This window comes from Trypanosoma cruzi, genomic scaffold (assembly GCF_000209065.1).
Source record: "Trypanosoma cruzi strain CL Brener 1047053517067 genomic scaffold, whole genome shotgun sequence".
NCBI lineage: Eukaryota > Euglenozoa > Kinetoplastea > Trypanosomatida > Trypanosomatidae > Trypanosoma > Trypanosoma cruzi.
Genome location: NW_001849473.1, coordinates 72,856 through 91,161, shown reverse-complemented (window position 1 = coordinate 91,161; position 18,306 = coordinate 72,856). Strand labels below are relative to the sequence as shown.

Genomic DNA, 18,306 nt, shown 5'->3' with positions numbered 1-18,306 from the left:
TTAGTTTTTTTTTTTTTTTTTTTTTTTTTTTCTCTTGTAGCGTGTGACGTGTAGGCCGGCACCTTGCTTTGCATATCACGCCAATAGTTGTGTTTGTTGTTTTTGTTTTGTGCGTGTTTTTTAAGGGAGGGTTGTTATTTTGAGACAAACCGAGAGAGAGAGAGAGAGAGAGAAGGGGTGTTTTATTATTATTATTATTTTGCCCACACGGGATTATTTCCCTTTTTTTTTTTTTTTTTTTTTTTTTTTAGCCGCTGCATGTCACCTTTGGCTCCCATATATATATATATATATATATATATGCATATGTGTTTTTTTTTTTTTTTTTTTTTTGTCTGTGTGTGTGTGTGTTGAGGTGGGAATTGCGGGCAAGTGGTGAAGGAGACAAGAAGGAAAATTTCTGGTACGTGTTGTGATTATTTGAGGTGATATATTTCCCACTGTAGGCGAGGTTATATGTCTCTTGCCGCAGTGGGGGAGGGGGAATGTGTGCAATTTATGGTGTGGTGTTTTCCTGGGCTGGGCTGTAGGTGGGGGGAGGGCCCAACATTTGTGGAGTGAGGCCAGTTGGATACCCGTGAATTTTGTGTTTTCTTTTCTTTTTCTTTTGATAGACCTTAAGGAAGATACCCGTCTGTCTGTCTGTCTGTGTGTGTGTGTGGAAGGCGGGGGTAGACACGGTCTTCCTGAAAGAAGGTGTTGGTTTGTTGGCTTTTCTTTAGGGGATAATAAACCACAAGGAAGTAACAAAAAAACAACAACAAAAAGGCAAAAGGATGGGGTCTTCATATTCGGTCAATCCAAAGAAATTTTCGTTAATTCAAAAACTTTTAAAACTGAAAAAAGTACGGCGGGTGGTACATGACGCTTTATGTTTCACAAAAGAGGGAGTAGAGAAGAAGGTTCTTCGGTGCGATACGAATAAACCCCATTTTGGCGAAGAGAATCCTTTCTTATCCCACAATAAGGAAAAGCATGCTCAAGATTTCCCGATGCAATCCTTCCAGCTTCCGGGCGGGAAAGAAAACAGGTTGGTTTCTCAGGTCGCATGTGGAAATGAAAATCCTGACGGTGGTGGCGGAGGATGCGTGCCCGATACCCATCGTCCTTTGGTAGGGACTCTGATGGATGTATATGAAGGCCAGTGTAGAGAGCAGGAAGGGCCCATGCAGGAATCACCTGGTAAGTCGATGAAGCGTCAAGCCTTTTTTGTAGGAAAACCCCCGGAGAGTCTTTATTCGTCTATTATTTCATCCAGTGAGCATCCTCAAAGTATTCTTAGTAAAACAAGCAGCCTTAACAAGCTACTAGGGAAAGAAGAGGGCTTTTTTGCTCGCCATCGTCGATTTTCAGCGCCCATGGCGATTGAATTTGATGATGATGATGATGAAGTGGAGGAAGTTCAGAGGCAATTGTTTAGGCGAGCCGTATCCTTCGTGTCAACTTCAGAAGAATCTCGGGACAAATTATCCACAGAGTTTGATCCAAACGCATCTATGGAATCAAATGACGAGAACCGCATATGTACCGTTGTTGTGCCACTTCCATTTTCACATGGATGCAGGTCTAATTCTCATAAAAAATTAGCGGAATCTCCACCACGTGGTAGTGTTGTCCAATTTGTCTGTAGCCCAGACGTCATGCTTGTCCCCGATGAACGTGCCACGCCTAAGAATAGCTCCCTTCCTGTTTAATGGGGCGAATGGAAGTAATTGAAAGAGTTTTTTTTTTTTAACTTTTGGGATGCTTTACATCGGTGATATGTGAAGAGGTGCTTATTATAGTTAAAACTCTTTCCGTTTGTTTTTTCTACGCCTTGTAGCGTTACCGATTGCAGGATTGAAACAACGCCATATTTGCGACAAGAACTCCTTCGCCTTTCTTTTACGAGACGTGTGAAGGAGGGGAAGGAGGCATCACGGGAAAATTGAGGACGGGACGAGATAGAATATTTATTATTTATATTTATATTGTCTTTTTCTTTATACTTTTTAAATGTCTAATGGGGGGATTTTATTGTATTGCCATCTGCGGCGTATTTATACCGTGGAATCGGCGTTACAGTTAACAATTCCCCTTTAAATAAATAAAATAAATAAATTTATCAAGCGATGAGTCACGGGCAATATTGGATGAGAATATATATATATATATATACGTTTCTTGCCATATACTCTTGGCGTGTACGTGTCACGATTGCAGGACACGCGGGTGGCTGAGAGATTTTGGTTGTAAAAGTTACTTATGGACGTGAAGCATTGGCTCTCGCGAGATAAAATGACTTGAGCGATTGTGAATTCTTTGGATGAGACTATTGAAAAAGGACAGTTGCATGTCCTTTCTACATGAGTCATTCCGACGCGAAGAAGGGAAAGAGGAAACGTATAAATGGCGGCATGTGTAGCATTCATTATATATATATATATATATATTTTGAATGTATTGTTGGGTAAATTACGCCCGTACAAGAAGAAAATCCTTCAAGAGAGTTAAAATTGGCTGGGAATGAGCGTGTATTTGATTTATATATGTGCATATATATATATATATATAATGAATGCTACACACGGGATGGGTAATGATTGCAATGAAAACATGTGCTAATAAATTGCTTTCTTATTGTTATTATTGTTTTTGCTGTTTTCTTTTTTTTTTTTTGTTTGTTCGTTTGTTTTTAAAACCCTTTTTTTTTTTTTTTTCTGTGAAAAATGCGATGCTGTCTTTCTTGTAATTTTCTCTATTATTGTCTGGTTTTGATTCTTGCGTATGTGCCTGTGGAGTGGAGGGTGTGTGGTACGGTACGGTAAGGGAGTAAAACCTCATTGCTGCGTGTTATGCATATATTTATCTATCCATCTATATTTATATATTTATATTACATTGTCAGTGACGACGTGTGCTGAGCTGTCGATTTTTTTTTTTTTTGTTGTTGTTGTTATAATCCGTTCTTTTTTTTTTTTTTTTCCCCTTTTCTTTCCATTCCTTTGTTGTTTTTCTATTTTGTTGCGTATTTGTCTGTAATATCCTTACAGTCTTCATTATTTTTCTTCGTTTCTTTTCCATCTCTTTTTCTTTTTTTCTTTTTTTTTGTTTGTTTGTTTGATGAAATCATGACGCTATTGTTCATATGTGTTCTGGAGGGCGTTGTGGTGACTTTTTTCACTTTATTGTTATTATTATTATGGTTCTTTCTCTTTTCACATGTGTGTGCACGTCTGCGTGCTTGTTCTTCTCCCACGGGGGATGCCTGTGGCTCTCTCCCATTCTCTTTTATTTATTTATAATAATTATTTTAATGCTTTTTTTTTTTTTTTGTCTGTCTGTCTGTCTGCGTGTGTGTGTGTGTGTGTGGGTGGGTGGGTGGTGAAGAGGGAGAAAAGAGGCAAAAACAGTCAAGTGTACACCCAAGTGGAGAAAGCAGGAAGGGCCGAAGTGTTGTGACGACTCCGTGAAAGGGAAAGTTTTACTCCGCATGCAGGAAGCCTACGGTACTCATCGGGTTTTGCCTGCGGGTGGGGCACCACAACCATACATGCAAATGCCCCAGCAGTCATATGGGGGGCAATACACACAGGGCCCAAATTGTTATGGCGGGAATATTGGTGTTGACCCTTATTATAAAGATCAGAGCACAAAGCTTTTTTCTGGAAGAAATCGTGACGTACAGAACAGCCACGGTGGTTTCCGGAGCGGTGGTACCTACGATATTTCTGCGTGTGGGCTTTCAGGGAAGAACAGTGGGAACCAACAGCAAGACGGTTTGGCGGAAAACGAGGTTTTTGGGAGTTACGGGATGAACAGCATGGGTGGTTTTGACGGCGCCATCGGTGGAGGTTCTATGTATTTTGTGGACGAGCCTCCACCGGTGGTGTACAAAATATTCGCCAGTCGACGTGACCGAACCGACCTAATATCACAAGGCAACTTTAATCGTTACCCATCTCAGTTCAGCATCCGCTTGGGCAGCTATGGGTCGGCGGGCAACGGCGGCGCAAATTTTGCGCGTGAAAAACGACAAATTTTCCCAGTCGACAGCAGTGGCATTTCCAAGGAACCGGAAGTCGTTAAGAGTCGTGAGCCAAACATAGTTCCCAAGGAGTTCAACGAAGAAATACAACCGAGGCGACCGCTGAGTCCAGTGGGTTACGGCGGTTATCCAAATGATACTGATTTTGGTGATCAAAGTTCAACGAAGCCTTTTGCTTCAAAGGACGAGGAACGCGGTCAGGAAGAGAAGGCGAAGGATACATGGGGTCACTCATCCATATCCACTGGCCTGAATATAAGAAGAGCCCCCCAAAAACATAGCGTCAAAGATTCTCGGATGAATGATGATGTTAGGGGAGATACGAGTGGCGAACAGGAAGAAAAGGAAAAGGAAAAGGAAAAAGAAGAAAAGGAGAAGGAGCAACCGGGGAAAGATGTCTCACAATCTATTCCTCTTTCCCGTTCGATTGGCGCGACTTCACACAATCCACCGTGTGTTGGAAGTACATTTGGTGGAACCGAGACCTCCAATCAATTAGACTCCAGTGCATTGCCTGGCCCTGATCGGAGTCTCGGTGGGGATAATTTGGGGTCGCACGATGAACAGAGGGTGAAGCCACGATCGCGTTCGATCCGCGGCTCTATGCGGCGTCGCCCATCTATGACTGCGGCGCGCAGTGCCAGTGCGGTCAACGTCTCGATTGCGGTGTTCCCGGAGGCCGATGAGCTGCAAGACGGCCTTGCTTTGGATATTGTCCCGCACAGGCGCATGTCTGGGTCGCAGCCTCAGCTAAATGCTTTCCGGCGCAGTCAATTCGCTGCTATTGAGGAGCCCAAACAAGGCGAGCACAGGGAACAACGGGAGAGGTCGAGGGTCGCCGAAGAGCCGGTGCGTCCCCAGTTGATGCCCAAAAAGGCTAAGGAAACACGGCAAGAGGAGCAGAAGCGTCTTGATGAGGAAGAACGGAAGAAAAACGAGGAGGAGCGGTTGCGCCGGAAGTCGGCTGAGCGAAAACGCTTTGAGGAGGAAAAAAGGCGGGAGGAGCAGCGGGAGGAGGAGCGTATCAGACAACTCGTTGGAAACACCGAGTCCGCGGAGAGTCCGGAGCCCAAAACAAAGTTGGTGGGGCGTGCCAGCAGCCGTTCACGCCCGACATCGCGTCGTGGGTCCCTCTTGCGTGCCATTCCGGAGCAGCCACCGGAGTTGGAGGTGGGGACGATGAAGGACACCATGGCGGACACGCTGCCGTTATCGCGAGAACACTCCGTGCAACGTCTTTCCACAAGGGCGGCAGGCCAGGACCGTCGTGGCAGTGATGGACGTCTAGGACGAGAGCACGGGGGAAATGAAAAGGGACAAGATGAAGAACCACCGCGGTCAACTTCACATGAATCAGAGAAACGGAAACAAAAAGGAGAAGAAGTTCAACAGGAAGGACAACAAAATGATTCAAAGGAACAGAGGAAGGCCAATCCTATCAAGACGCTTGTGCTTTTGGAGAGGGGTTCTCAAAGGCCTAATTATATTTCAGCAGAAGGAAATACATTTATATATCATTGGAAAAGACACGAAGCCACTGAAGTTGTCATTCGCGATTTAAACAGTATGTCGTACCGCTCAAATCTCTTTAATGATGTCAGGGACGCTGTATGTGATAGTCACAACGCCGCGATTTTATCCGTAGAGGCACCAAATACGGGAACCGTGTTTAACTCCCCGGTCTGGTCCGGTCTTATACGCATTGTGAGTGGAGTGTTGAGGAATAATCGAATCATGCGTGAGGGCACGGCGGAGCTCACGGCGGCTTTTGGTTTTGTTTATAAGGATAAGGTGCGAGATCTCTTTGATGGTAATGGCAGCTCCTTTGAGCCGCTGGTGGTGCACCCTTCCCCCATCTATGGTCCTCGTATTCCACACCTTCACTACGGAAAAATTACCTCCGATTCGGCATTTGAGGAAGTGATGAGCAGTGCACTCCGTCGTGCCAACGCTGATCCTATAATTACAACGAGAGATGGTGTGGCGATTGCCTTTCTGCTCTCTAGGCAATGTCGTATCGTCAAAAACGAGGCTGGTGAAAAGACATGTGATGTGTCACTTTCGTCACTTGTGGTGGCATCTGCTGGGAGCGATCCGGTGCCATTTGAATCGGCCCTTGCGCGTCTGAAGAATGAGCACAGTATGCTGTTTCACCTTGTGTTGGGCGGCCCGTGTCACACATGCTTCATGCTGAATCTTTCCATGGTAGAGGAGAAAGATGGCGCAAACCGAGAGAGTGTTGAAAGACTTATTGAATTGCAAGGCAAAATGCATGCCTCTTCCAATTATCCACTTCGCAGTGGGTCGGTGACGCGGTTTGTGAGGTACGTGGAGTCAGCGAACAAAGAGGCGTTGGAGCGTCTCAAGGTGGAAGAGAACCCTGAGAGACGCAACCGCCTTGAGCGATACGTGCAGGAGCAGGAACAACTTTTGGCGGATGCGAATAAAATGTTGGCTGAGGTACGGGACGAATTGCTACAAAAATTTTCCAAATTCTCATAGTTTTGTTTATTATTATTATTATTATTTTCCGATGAACGCCCATTTTATTGTTGTTTATGATGACGGTGATGGCGTTGTTTTTTTTTTTTTTTTTTTCTCTTGTGGGGCGATGTGCATGAATCTTATTTTTACTATTTATTTTCTATTTTTTTATTTATTTATTATTGTGTTATTATTTTTGCAGGACAGAGTCAAATTTGACATTCTTCAACATCCTTCTGCATCCCACTTTTGCGTAAATATACATGCATATATGTAGAGAGAGAGAGAGAGGGAGAGAGAGAGAGAGGGAAAGGGAAAGGGGGGTAATGTATGTATATTGGCATATATATATATATATATATATATATATATAGCATTAAAACAAAACCAACAACAACAACAAGAAAAAAAAAAAACAACAACAACAACAACAGTGAGAATTTTACAATGTGCATGGCAGTTACACACACACACACAGGCAGGTATGCGGGTGGGTGGGGGGTAAAATAAAATAAAATAAAATAAATGGATGAAGGTGAAAAGGGAAAAAGATTCCATTTGTTTACAGTAAATGAAATAAAGTTTTATTTGTTTCATGTGAGTTTGGAGGCGTCATCTCAGTTGTGTGTTTTATCCGCTCACCCTACAAATTTACTTCTTTTTTTTTTTTCTTCTTTTTGTTGTTGTTGTTGTTGTTGTTTCATCCCGTGTTGGCGGTGGTGTTTATTGCGTTACACATCTCTTGGCTAGTGCTCATTGGCGGTATTATTTATTATTATTACTATTACTACTATTATTTTTTGGGGGAGGGGCAAATTTCTTTTCCCCCCACCCCCGGCTCTTACGGGCACGCAGCAAAATGTGTTCATTTATATATATTTATATATTTTGATTTATAAGTGCGTTCGGTTGACTTTTTTTTTTTTTTTGTGTGTGTGTGTGCCTTATATATATATATATATGTATATATGTATGTACATGTGTTTTTTTATTTTATTTTATTTTATTTTTATTTTGTTTGGTCATGATTTTGTCTCAACGGTGGGTTTATGTGAATAAAATAAATACAGATATAAATATATATATATTTATATTTGTTGTTGAATGAAGGCAGCCTTTTTTGCTGTTTTTTTTTTTTTTATTATTATGTGCTTTGATTTTGGAATACACACACTTGTATATATTATATATATATGTACGGTGAGTGTATGTGAGATATATATATGTATATATTGAAGGATATGTGGTTATGAACATAAATACATACATCTACTTTGGTTCCTGTGCCTTGAAGGAAAGTTATAAACAAGGAAGAAAACACACTAAGGGCTGCAATATACATGTGCCCGTATATGTACATATATATATATATATATATGCATGTGTGTATATATTTACCTTCTTTGTTTTCTCACGATTTCTGCTCTTCTAAGGGTTGTGTATGGAGGAGCGGTGGGAAAGGGGACGAGAGAGAGAGTGTGTGTGTGTTTGTGGGGTGGGTGGGTCCTTCTCTTCAGCGTGTGCCGCGGTGCTCTTGTGTGTGGATGGGAACCGCCCAGAAAACATATATTTATATATAATATATATACATGTATTGCATGATTCTTATTCCTTTGCTTCCGCCAATCACTCTCCCTCTTTGCGTTTATTCTTTTTTTTTTTTTTTCCTTTTTCCTGTCTTGCCCCGTTGTGTGGTGGGTGGTGGTGGGTGGGGAAGGGGTGCTGAATGACGGGATATTTAAGGAAGCGATTCCATTCTCCCAATGCTCTTCTGTATAGCGTCATCTTTTCACTGAGTCTTGCAGTGGCGGTGCGATGTTTCACAAATCGCTGGACCTCCCAGATGCGACTTCGATCCAGGGTGATAGTTCTGGCTTCTGTAAAAAAAATCGTGGAGGAGTGGGAGGAGCCATGCCTGCTGGAGGTGGATAAACTAATGACTGCGTCCACGACAGTTGATGTGCACCATAAACGATTTTTAAACCTCCATGAAGAAAATGAGAAAGTGAAGAGTGACGTTGCCCCTTTTCATGGTGCCGTGCGTTCCATGGCGTATGCACCTGCGGTAAATGTGGGCCAATGGCTGCGTCTTTGGTATGTTGGCCGTTATCTGTGCGCATCAGCGGTGGAAGACATGCTATGGATGCAAAGACTGGGGTATATCATCAAGTTTGTCGCATTTCGACGACTCACTTTGATGGCGGAAGCGCGGTATTATGCAGCGCTCTGGCGCAGTGCCCTCTACGGAGGAAGTGGGGAACATGCGGCGATGGACGCTCCTACTCCACGTATGCCTTTATGGCTTGTAGGGCGACGCCCGTTTTGGATTGTACCCTTATCTGGGAAGGATTCAGGGCATTATCTCTGCCTTCCATTGAGTTATTTCCCTATTGAGGCCATCCTCACTAGTACCGCAGAGGAAACATGGATCAAGAAACTTGTGGATATCTTGCCGCTTCTGACAGAAGAGTTTTCTTTGCGTTATATTTCTGATACTTTGAGGACACGGCGTACAATTCGTCTTGTGCGTCTTCTTTTTCAGTGGAAGTTCCCTTCTTCGTGGCAGCCGTTATGGAATGAGATTGATCGTTTATTCCTTACATATGCCACACCGTTGGCGAAGGGGCAGCTTCAGAGAGGTGAAGCGGCGTGTCGTCGTTTCTACGAAGAGAAACTGTTTGAAGGGGTTGAATTGGTGACAGGTGAAGGGATTGACATGGAAGATGAGGAGGACGGTGTTTTTTGCCCCACAAGTAATAAACGAAAGAGGTGCGTCGGATGTGATGTGTTGCTACGGGACGTGCGTGTCTCGCGTCGGCTACGGATGCTACTACACCTGCGTTCGCTGAGTCATGCCGTCCGTGTTGGTATAGGTTTGATGGCACCACAGTACAACTTCTTTACGGAATGGATGCTGTTGAACTTTCTTTCCCCCACCACAACTGATGGGGATCGTCATAAAATTCTTATGGGGTTTTCAGGGCATGTTCTCCGGGATACGCTTGCGGCCATAATGAGGGCCGTGATTTGGTCTTTGGATGACTCTGTCAAGGCAAAAATATGCGCCGTATTGCGCAACGAATTGCAACATGAACTGAATGTGAAATTGGCCACGGCGGATGAAGCCTTTTTGAGACGCTGCATTGAAGAAGGCATTGCAGGACGGGACAATCCGGTCGAGAAGTCATCGGCTTATGCCGGGCATGTGGCGTCGCAAATTCTTGGCCGGTTTGATTACGAGCGGCGAGGAGTGATGGCGCGCATTATTGTGGTTCTGCTCAGTATGTGGCGACACGAGGTTGGCGTTGCATTGTTTGCTGCCATTGTTGCGTTGTTTGACTACCACGAGACGGCGCATGTTCTCAGCTGTTGGCTGGGCATCACGGTTCATAAGGAGTTGTACCATGAGCTAGCGCAAATGGAGGAGGAAGGGCCTCCGCCTGCAGAGCCGCGCTACGGACTCCGCCTTATGATGGACGTCTTGGCAGGGGAGGGGGGAAGAAACGAGGAGACGAGGCCTCGTACACACCGGCGGAACAAAACATCTCACCCGTGTCTCGCACTTATCGTCTGTGGGGGAACTTTTCTATTGGACTGGCCGCTCTCAGCGAATACATTCCCGAAGAGCAATGGCGACGCCACAACTCGGCATCATCTTAAGGCGCTTGAAAGGCTTCTGGATGATGTCGTCAACGGTGGGGACTATTCTCTTGTGACAACGGAATCATATACGTGCCGGCAAAAAATATGTGGAGGTTCGCTTGTAGAAAGTCTTAGGCTGAACGCCGCATTTGTTCGGGAATTTGTGTTAAAAGTGGCTCTTCAAACCTCCGAGGCACCGGTGACTGCTGGAATAGGAACGAGGGACTTTGGTAAAGGACACGCCTTGCATAAGAGAGCGGAATCCATTCTGCATCCTGAAGAAATTGCTCTCTTACAAAATCCGCAAGGTATGAGTCATATTCCGCAAACACTCTCCTTTCATGATGTGTTCGATAAACCACCGCGATTTATTCTTCGTCAGCTTGGCCTCGAGACGGTCTTTGCTTACAGGGCAGCCATGGTGGCTAATCAAAACGGATTCCGTTCCCTCACAGAGTCTCTTGTTGATTTTGTATCGAGTCCTTTTCATAATGTTTTTACACGAACGTTTGTGCATCTGATGGAATTTGCAGAACGAGTAATTTTTTACGCCATCTTCAGCCCATATGTAAAGTTGCCCTGGAAATCGTGGCCAATCATTCGCCAACTTGTTTCTCCGGCTTTGTGCGGCAGTGGAGTTCATCGTACAGGAGAAGATACATTTGGCGTTTTGGGTGGCGTTTCGCTTTTGGGACGCATGAGTGGCTACCGTGCCACATTGAAGATGTACGGTGATGATAGCTTTGGGCCTCCTTTTCTTTTATGCGTGCAGCTTTCCCGCCATTTGCCAACTACTTTGCATGATGCTTCTCCGACTCATTATGCGCCACCACTGATGGAGCGCCGCCGGGCGTGGAGAAGGGTCATTCAACTTCATGGGGAAGTTGAATTTGATAACATTGGCCGCATTGTTGGCGGATTTTCGTTATTAAAAGGGATTGATTTTTGTGGTGTTTACTTTGCCTACCCGCAGCTTCATCATCACGTGGAAGATGGATCCCTGCAACCCACTTTGTCAAACATTACTGTGCGATTTCCAGTTGGCCAAATGACGGCTATCACTGGACCAACAGGATCTGGAAAAAGCACTATGATAAGTTTGCTAAAACGCATGTATGATCCTTTGCCGAAATTGCGAATTAATGAGGAATGCAATGCATGGTGTAATAGCCAAGCTTTAATTGATGTTCTTCGTCATTGTTTATGTGCGAGCACGCCACCCAGCACAGATGGAACTGTGAACAATATTATTTTAATTGACAATATTCCTATAGGGTGTTTTTCCACTTCCTATTTGCGGTCGGCAGTAGGGATGCTGGAGCAAGCGCCGTGTATTTTTGAAAGACTTACCTATTATGAGAACTTTTCTCTGTTTGCCCCCGGTGTTTTCATGGAGGATGTCGTGAGGGCGGCGAAACTGTGTCGCTGCGAGGGATTTGTTGAGTCCCGTGCCCTTGCATACGACGACTTTGTGGGGCCATTGAGTTCGGGGGAAAAGCAACGCTTGGCACTTGCTCGTGCAATCCTAATCGGTTGCAGGGGGTTGAAAGTGCTCCTTTGTGATGAGCCGACTGCCCGTTTGGATGGGTACAATGAAAGCCTCGTCGAGGAGGCATTAAGGGGATTGCTGGGACCGTCTCGCTGCATGACGATCGTCGTTGTCTCCCATCGTCTTTCGACGATCCGAAACGCTACCCACGTTGTTGTTTTGAACGAGGGCCATGTAGAGTTCCAGGGTTTCTTGAAGGACGCGAGGAAGTCATGTTGGTATTTTCAGCGCATCGCGGAGGCTCAGGCATTACACGCCTAACTTGTATGAGCGCCATCGTGCGGATACATTTATGTATTCATTTATTTATTTTTTTTTGGAGGGAATGATGGCAATGCGTGTGCGTGCGTTTGTGCAATGTCAGTGGGACGGCGGCCTGGTATTGTCGGGCGGGCAGGCGAGAGCGCGCATGCGGCTCTGAGAAAGCCAAAAGAGATGCGGTGTGCGGGCGGAATTCCACGTTACTATTGATTGAACCTTATTTTCTTTTCCCTTTTTTGATTGCATCTCGCTGGTCAGCAGCGTGCCTCAATAACACAAGCGCTGTGGTTTGCATCGACAAACTCACACCCTCCTCCAGGACCCTCACACGAGGCGCACCGCAGGGAACAGCGCCGTCACCCATCATGTTCGTCGTCGTCATGCAGTCTCGTTGTTCTTGTCCTTCGAGCGTGCCCTAATTCGCCGAGGATTCATTGCTGACGCCCTCACCATCATCGCACAGCAGAGCGACAGGGATACGATCAACTTGGCCTCAAAAGAAGGCCTGAGTGCCGTTGCAGAGTGGACCAGAGAATACTTCATGGAGGCAACCCCAAGCAGGGCGAGGTACACTCTCCTCGGCGCCGGCAACACGGCCCCACTGCGCCTCGCTTATGAGGACGCCCGGGTCACTATGGAGCGCACGCCGACTCTTCTGGACGTCAAGTTCCAGCATCCTCGTGGAATGGGCACACGTGGCGAATCGCCATGAGGAATCGAAGCAGCGCCCGCTCCAACTGGCAACAATTTTGTCTTTTGCATGGGGAACCAGGAGAGACACACTGAGGGCGGTGTACATTGCGCTGCCGCAGGCGGAGGCGACGCACGGCGTCACAGCATGGTGTTGAGACGCCTCCCCGAAGTCCCGCTGCACGCCGGATCCCGCACAGTACCAGGCGAGCAAAATAGTTGCGTGAACCCCGAGAGGCAGTAAAGTGGAGGATGCCGTGTTGGAGGCAAAGCTGCAGCCCCTCCCCGATGCGGTGCTGGTGCGCAGCCTCCGGTATGTGCTCCGATGCGAGACGTGTGGAGGCGCTTTGCGTTTTATTGCCTCCATCGTCCGCCACCCGCAGCACCCCGCCAGAAAACCGCACGGCTTCATCATGGCCCTGCGCCCTGCGCTTCGGACAGAAGCTCGCTGCCCGCCCCTCACAGTGACCCCCCGCGATGGTGCCGACGAGGTCCAGCACCAGGCTTGTGACCGCTGGATCGCCCGCCGCTTCTGACGCACAGGCCTGTCGCCACAGCCAGAAGAAAACGCCGCGAAGGATGGACAGAAGACTCCGTGGAACTCGGCGTCAAGTTAGGAGCAGCAGCGTTGCTCTACCTGAATGGAACGCCGATCAACATTGCCGGGGCCGGCGCAGGACCGGTGCCATGCAGCCGCAGAGCAGAATGCATCGCCCAACACCTTGGTGTAAAGAAGCCATTGGGCAGCATCCCGCGGACAGGCAGTGTGCCGTGTAGTGTGTCAACCTTCACAGGCTCACAATCTCTCCTCACTGCACTACAAAAGCGGCTCCTCTCGCGGCATCTGGATCCCGTGGTAAATCACATTGTCGAAGTGCCCTTTTCTGTCACCCGCAGCGCCGAGGAGCGCGCATACGGATGCAGCTTGTCTTTGGCCACTGCGGCACGTCGAGGAACGAAACACGTGATGCATAAGTCAATAAGGCGTCCGACCTCGCACAGCTCACAGATGGATGGACTACCTGCATCGTCGCACTGGCCGAATGTACTATTCGTGCCCGACGGCACAGGCCAGAGGCTCATCGCCCCACCGTAGCAGGTGACTGGGAACCCACGCACACGGACGCCATCCTCACTCGTGGGGAAGAGGCCGCACTGACCCGCCTCCGCACCGGGGTTTCGCACAAATACGGATGGCTGCTACGGTCGCTGCGGCCTAGATGCCGCACAACAGGCACGCAAAGAACCTCGCACGGAAACGCCTTTTCCTCCCGCTGGACCCCACCCCACCACGATGCGACGCCCGGCAGGCGCTGTGCTTGCCGCCGTGGTGTCGTGACGCAAATGTCTAACGCCGATGGCGTTACGCGCTCCCACGCGCTGTGGAAAGCCAAGTTCCCCGGCGAGCTGGAACCGCCGGGAATTCCACCGGAACCGCCACCCGCCACTCGAGCGAGGGCGAGAGCGAGGGACGGCACACTGATCGCACCTCCGCCGCAGACTGCACGGCCCAGGCCGAAGGCACTCTCAAGCAGTTTCCGCACAGCGTCGTACGACCAACGAGCAGGGCTCAGACTTCATCTCCGGCACTTCCACAATCAAGGCCGCCCCCGACAATTAGGAAGCATCCCCAGGAATATGAATATCTGACTCCATCCGCCCCGCTCGAACGCACTTACTGTGAATTCGGGGTTCAAGCGATAGCAGGACCACCATCCCGCATACGAGCAAAAGAACGCTCCAGAACAGAGCTGCAGCCAGCACCAAAGAACACAGCACTCCTTCAATGCCCTCAATGTGACGGGCAGGCGGGCAATGCCGGGGGTTGACCACACACACCCGGCACAAACACCCGACAGCAAGAAATTCAGGACACTAAAAAATGGAGATTAAATAACCACGCGCTGCAAAGTACGAACCTCCGCATAAAGAACATCAAACCCACACAGGAACCCCGCCTCCGCGCAGGAGAATGCCACCGGGGAACAGCGCACCGTGTGCCCAAAGTGGCACACACATCCATTCATCAGCGCCACGCTGTCGCCGAGAAAGCGCACTTCGCACGGCGGGCGGCAGCCCGATGGAACTACGACCGGTAGAAGTTCAACGTCCGAAATGCGGTTTTCAGCGCTGCAGCAGTGACGGACGGACCCGCCACCGCACGGCCTGCCACCGGCATCGAGTGGACATCATTAAAATCAGGCCAGCGTGAACTGTGCGAGAGGGGACGAGTACGCATCTACTCCGCTGCCCGGCTCCGCAGGCGCCTGGAGAAAAACATGGAGTGGACACCGGAGAAGTGAGGAAATTGTGTTTCACCAAGAAGTTGGCGCAGATTCTTTTTTGACGTGGAACGGCTCTGCTGCCAGCAGCGCCTCCGCGCAACGAGAGGGCACAAGAGCTCTCGCAGATGCGGCATAAAGCCGATGCTGGTGGCATTTATTTCTTATTTTCTTTCCATTTTTTATGGATTGCCTGGTTTGTTGATTTGTTATTTCATTGATTCTCGGCAACGCCGGATTATCGAGCTATCGTGCCAACCCGGGGCGGATGCGTAACGCGGTTGTGTTTCGCGCCTTCCCACTGCAGCGCCATCTCCGGGTGTCGGGGCTCTCTTTCGCATCTTCACTCAGCAGGGCGGACGTGCTTGACGATGGTGGCTGGCATAACAGCCAACAAATTTATTTTTAAAAAACACAAGCAAAAAAAAAAAAAAGAAAAGGACGGTGTGGCTCTCATAATTGATATGTTCAATTTTTTAATTGTTTTAATCCATTTTTTTTCCTTTTCTTTTATTTGGCAATGCCGTTGGTGCATTGCACATATAATAAACGTGTACTGACGCAGCTTTTTTCCTTTTCTATTCTTACCAATCGATTGACTACGCCCCTCCAATGTGCAGCTCAGGTAAGCGTACGCTGGAATTCAGCAGCAAGGAGCAACCTTACCCCGCGGGCGGCCATTAGAAATGGCTCCATCTTGTGCCCTTCCGGTCCGTAAAACTAAGTAAACAAGTACGCATCTGGTTTGAAGCATAAGCAGCAGACGCTTATCTTCCTCTTTAGTAAGAGAGTGCTAGACCCTGGCGCCGCGTCGAGGTGGCCGGCTGCGCCAGGGATTGACGCACATAATATATATATTCACGAATTCGATAGCATCGGATGGTTTGAGCCATCAAAGAGTTTCTATACATTTGGTTATTTGATGGATGCATTTATTAGCATTGAACAATAAAAAAATTCTTAAATAAGCAATGGGAGTAATCTTCTGGGCCGCTGGCCGGCTCCTGAAATTATCTCAAGAAACCAAAAAAGATAGGGAAAAAGTGGGTTAGCGCAGAAGCGGCTAAATGCCTCAATGTTTTCTTGTGATAAAATATATGCATTCTGTTGACCACTCACGCGGCCTTTTGAACTCGAAATCTGGAATATTTATTACTTACGGAGTGGCAGACTTTGGGGTCCTGCAGCCACAGGACACCGCCGCTTCCCTTCGCCAAGTACTGAATTGTAAAAACACGACTGCGTGATATGCCGTCTGCGCGGTTGTCTGCAGACCGTACGTAGGCAAAGGATGCCTGTATTCCGCGTGAGTCAAAAAAACTCATATATCCGTCGCAGCTCCCACGTCATGGCGTGTGATTTTGAGCTGCCTTTATTCGCCGCTCCTTGCAGCGAAGTGTTGTCTACCCAAACGTCCACGGTGCGTGGCAAGATGGCGATAAAAGCCGACACGGCAAAGCGTACCGCGCGCGCCTCGGCCTGCATGATGAGAAAACGCTTCCTCTTCCATTTTCCTCCGGCAATTTTAACGTCGCCGGAGCTGGAATGAAAACGGCTCCTCATCCATGGAGCGACGGATCCGTGATGATGGCGGCCGATGCCTTTTCCGTGGGCTTGATGATTCGCCGACGATTATTCTCGCTGATGTGTCGCAATCCCTCGCCCAAGCCAACCGCTGCCTGCGGAAGGTTCGCCGGGGATGTCTCCTGCACCATCCCTTGGTTAAGTGCGGATAATCGTCGTCGCGCTGCCTTGATGAAAAAGTGGCAGTCACATAAACGCGTGCCCAAAATGGCCGCCACGTACAAAAAGCGTGACGCCATACCTCCATTTCCGCGATGGTTAAAGATTTGAGCGCCGGCATGGCGCGCACAGACCGGACAAACTTGTCGTTCAGGGGCACCGCACGGTGAGTATGATCAAACCGCACCCCCGAGGAAGGTGTACTGCGTGGCGCCCGATTCGCTGTCCTTCCCCATCGTGGCGTGGCGGCCGTCCGGATTACGAAGCGCCTGGGCCTCCCACGATGTCTCATCGCTTTTCGACTCTGCGATGCGCATATTATCGATCCAAACGCCGACACGCACCAACGAAGATGCAGCCCAGAGGCGGTGAACCACCGTCGTCACCTCGGCAACTGCTAATAATAATCTGGAGAACTTCTGGGCCGGCCTTGTATCCTATTGGGGGCCGCGTGGGCTCCACCAGCGCGCCGTCCTCCACGCAGAATCGAAAGGGATGCCGAGTCTCCCGCGGTAAAAAGAGTTGAAAAAAGACGCCTTTAATTCCAGGCAGAAAGCGGCCTCAGCCATCACAGGCGGCAAATAATGGGAAATGCGCAAAAAAGGAGCATGAGCCTCGCAAGGGTCGTGTCTGTTCTTGTCGCGCGGCCCCGCGATCCATCGTCGTCGAAAACCGGTGGCCTTCTCCTCCGCAAACAAACGAAAAGGGTATTATCCATCCACCTGTTATCGCAGAATAGGCGTCCTCAATTGTTCCCACTTAATTCAATAATCGCGCGTCGTCGACTGGAATCCTCCGTGGGCTTTCGTCTGATGCGGCGGAGGGCTGGGGAAAAGGGGACCGCCCGACGCGCCCTTGCCGCGAGCCTTGTGATTGCGGCGGGGTGATGATAAAAACCACGGAAAAAACGCTCCTCTGCTGTCAGCCAGGATTCCTGCCCTTCCGCAGTTTTCCCCTCACACCAACGCGGCCAGCAACGACGCCTGAGCCGGCGTTGTGGCGCGCTTCCCCGAATATCGCGCTGCGTTCTTTGAAGGGTCGAACGGCTCGCCGTCATCCGCGCAAGTCGGAAAGCAACCCGTCACTTCCATTCGGCCCGGCTGCGGGTAAATTGATCCGCCTCTTCCTTTTTAAAGGGCGCGTCCGCTTCGTCTCCGATCGCGCCGCGATTTTTTGCAACCTCAGAACCGCCACGCCCAGCGGAGTTCGATTCATTTGCGACATGGACCGCGGCATCCTGGCGTCCTGCGGTCGGGTCGGTGGCGCCACGTCGTCGGTTGCCATCGAAAAGGCCGCGCGGCTCGCCTCTTTGTTCGGCTGTCCGCGTGTGCGGCGGAGGGTTGTGCGGCGCCCGCCGGCGACCTTCTCCGCTCCCACGCCGACGTCGCAAACAATTCCCGAGCCACCTTGATCGCCCTCCTCGTGTCGCCGGCCCGAAGCGGGGTGCCGGAGCGCCGTCGCACCACAGTCGGGCTCCGTTGGCGAACAAGCCCCGTCGCCCTTCTCGGCGATTGCGTCGGGCAATTTGAAATATCGGGTGGAGGTTCGGTGCGGCGCCTGTGCGGAACGGCGGGTGGTGGCGGCATGGGTGGGGCCGCCGCCGTTGTTGACGGCCGTCCGCGTCGCAA

The 18,306-nt window shown here is 49.0% G+C and overlaps 3 protein-coding genes across 3 annotated transcripts, besides 37 other annotated features; all 3 read left to right on the top strand.

Annotated features, from left to right (window-relative positions):
- Positions 1–18,306: a sequence feature (heterozygous, Esmeraldo-like haplotype).
- Positions 5–36: a microsatellite.
- Positions 152–173: a microsatellite.
- Positions 181–201: a sequence feature (AT_rich).
- Positions 223–249: a microsatellite.
- Positions 277–308: a microsatellite.
- Positions 312–333: a microsatellite.
- On the top strand, positions 777–1,694 carry Tc00.1047053508809.50 (uncharacterized protein; the record flags this gene model as incomplete). The annotated part of the gene is made up of 1 exon (XM_804109.1): positions 777–1,694. The coding sequence occupies one exon, from the start codon at positions 777–779 to the stop codon at positions 1,692–1,694; it is 918 nt and encodes a 305-aa protein (XP_809202.1).
- Positions 1,948–1,972: a sequence feature (AT_rich).
- Positions 2,078–2,105: a sequence feature (AT_rich).
- Positions 2,412–2,432: a microsatellite.
- Positions 2,524–2,553: a microsatellite.
- Positions 2,613–2,701: a sequence feature (A-rich).
- Positions 2,858–2,878: a sequence feature (AT_rich).
- Positions 2,912–3,005: a sequence feature (A-rich).
- Positions 3,042–3,101: a sequence feature (A-rich).
- Positions 3,269–3,313: a sequence feature (AT_rich).
- Positions 3,314–3,363: a microsatellite.
- Positions 3,473–6,529, top strand: Tc00.1047053508809.40 (hypothetical protein, conserved; the record flags this gene model as incomplete). Its single annotated transcript, XM_804108.1, has 1 exon — positions 3,473–6,529. One exon carries the CDS (start codon positions 3,473–3,475, stop codon positions 6,527–6,529), a length of 3,057 nt encoding a protein of 1,018 aa, XP_809201.1.
- Positions 4,362–4,408: a sequence feature (CT-rich).
- Positions 6,536–6,555: a microsatellite.
- Positions 6,662–6,692: a microsatellite.
- Positions 6,787–6,830: a microsatellite.
- Positions 6,854–6,884: a microsatellite.
- Positions 6,892–6,944: a microsatellite.
- Positions 7,014–7,037: a microsatellite.
- Positions 7,189–7,211: a microsatellite.
- Positions 7,275–7,309: a microsatellite.
- Positions 7,379–7,410: a sequence feature (AT_rich).
- Positions 7,457–7,491: a microsatellite.
- Positions 7,498–7,531: a microsatellite.
- Positions 7,566–7,607: a sequence feature (AT_rich).
- Positions 7,638–7,659: a sequence feature (AT_rich).
- Positions 7,687–7,783: a microsatellite.
- Positions 7,846–7,908: a microsatellite.
- Positions 8,076–8,099: a sequence feature (AT_rich).
- Tc00.1047053508809.30 (ABC transporter, putative) lies at positions 8,238–11,963 on the top strand (the record flags this gene model as incomplete). The annotated part of the gene is made up of 1 exon (XM_804107.1): positions 8,238–11,963. The coding sequence occupies one exon, from the start codon at positions 8,238–8,240 to the stop codon at positions 11,961–11,963; it is 3,726 nt and encodes a 1,241-aa protein (XP_809200.1).
- Positions 15,503–15,770: a mobile genetic element.
- Positions 15,869–18,306: a mobile genetic element.
- Positions 15,912–16,139: a mobile genetic element.